Source organism: Galeopterus variegatus, unplaced genomic scaffold (assembly GCF_000696425.1).
Source record: "Galeopterus variegatus unplaced genomic scaffold, G_variegatus-3.0.2 Scaffold2206, whole genome shotgun sequence".
NCBI classification, from domain to species: Eukaryota; Metazoa; Chordata; class Mammalia; order Dermoptera; family Cynocephalidae; genus Galeopterus; species Galeopterus variegatus.
In genome coordinates, this window is record NW_007728317.1 from 19,963 (window position 1) to 21,464 (window position 1,502).

The 1,502-nt window shown below is 38.3% G+C and overlaps 1 protein-coding gene across 1 annotated transcript in view; it reads right to left on the bottom strand.

Annotated features, from left to right (window-relative positions):
- Positions 1 to 1,469, bottom strand: part of LOC103597131 (pleckstrin homology-like domain family B member 2) — a gene marked incomplete at its 3' end in the record, with an annotated part of 18,455 nt that extends 16,986 nt beyond the window's left edge. The window contains exon 1 of the mRNA XM_008580928.1: positions 1,386 to 1,469. Within this exon, the coding sequence (XP_008579150.1) occupies positions 1,386 to 1,469 (84 nt within the window). The remainder of the gene's footprint in view (positions 1 to 1,385) is intronic.
- Positions 1,470 to 1,502: the final 33 nt, after the last annotated feature.

A 1,502-nucleotide genomic window follows, 5' to 3' on the forward strand; every position in this document is an offset into this window, starting at 1 on the left:
GGGAGCGCCGCTGCGCTTCCCAAGCGGCGCACTTATCCAGTGCGCCACCGGGCTGGCCCTATAATGTGTTGTTTTGATACATGTATACATTGTGTAATGATCAAATCAGGGTAATTTGAAAATCCATCACCTTGAACATTTATCATTTCTTTGTGGTGAGAACATTCAAAATCCTCTTTTTTAGCTATTTTGAGATATGCAATACACTATTGTTAACCATAGTCACCCTGTTGTGCAATAAAACACCAGAACTTATTCCTCCTATGTGTGATCATTCTTCACTTTAAATATGTTGGCAGTGGACTTAATGGATTTGGAGATACTGGGCTGTTGTGACAAAGGCAAAGTCATAACAATCAATTTGCTGAATCAGGACGGAATTTGACAGAAGGAGTAGGTGGGGTAGAGGAGCCATTACTATCTCTCATTCTCAACATTGACTGTATATTGTAATCACATGGAGAGCTTTGAAAAACAGCGATATTTTTCTGGGCCCACTCCTAGAGATCTTAACTTAGCTGGTCCTGGGATGGATCCAACATTTGTATCTACATACAGCTCCATCAAGTCCACATTCATACTCAGGAGGTTAGCTGCTGAAGGGACAGAAGCTGCTCTATATCTAACATGATTTTTCCCTTCTCTCTGTTCTGTTGTAGCACAGTAAAAACATAATAGTCTCTTTCCCTTAAGGCTATTACACAAGAATCATGTGGTAAGAATCAGTTCAAGCCAAAGTGGCTGTTTGACTTATCATTGACATGATTGTGAATATGACTGCTCATGACTAACTGTGTCATAAAAATGATTAACATCAGTAGAAAATGACACATGAAGAACTGATGTATAATACAGATATCCTGGATGAGGTACAATCACTGCCTTGCATTGTTTATTGTCAAGCTGGAGAGTTGGAAACCTAAGACCCACAAATGGAGCAGATAGTATGAGACAGTTTATAAATCAGTGGAAAGATGAGCGATAGAGACAACACCCTTAACTATGAAATTAATGATTCATAATCACTATAGACACATAGCCAATTCTTATCCTAGATAAATTTTTATTAAAACAAAGGTTTAATTCTTCAGAATGCCACACGGATCTCAGAAGGAAAGGACACGATTGCCCATAAACATATTTGAGACACTTAGCATGCCTAAGATCTCAGGACTATGGTGTCACCCCTGAATACAATTCAAAATAAATTTTCTATCTTGATTCAAAATTTATATACATGTTGAAGTTAAAGTATCTTTTTTCTATTTTTTTGGAGCATAAAATTCTAGAAAAATTTATGATTTCATTTTATTGGTGGCCCTTCCTTGTTGATTTCTTCAGTATGGGTTGAATGTTCATACAGGGAAGCCCAGCCCTGGACCTACTTTATTGGTCTCCAACGGAGACTGCGTGCCATTTCTAACTACTATACTTGGGTTCCTGGTGGGCTGGGACTGTGTCTTGCTCATTTTTGAGTGCCCCACAATGCCTGTTAACAATAT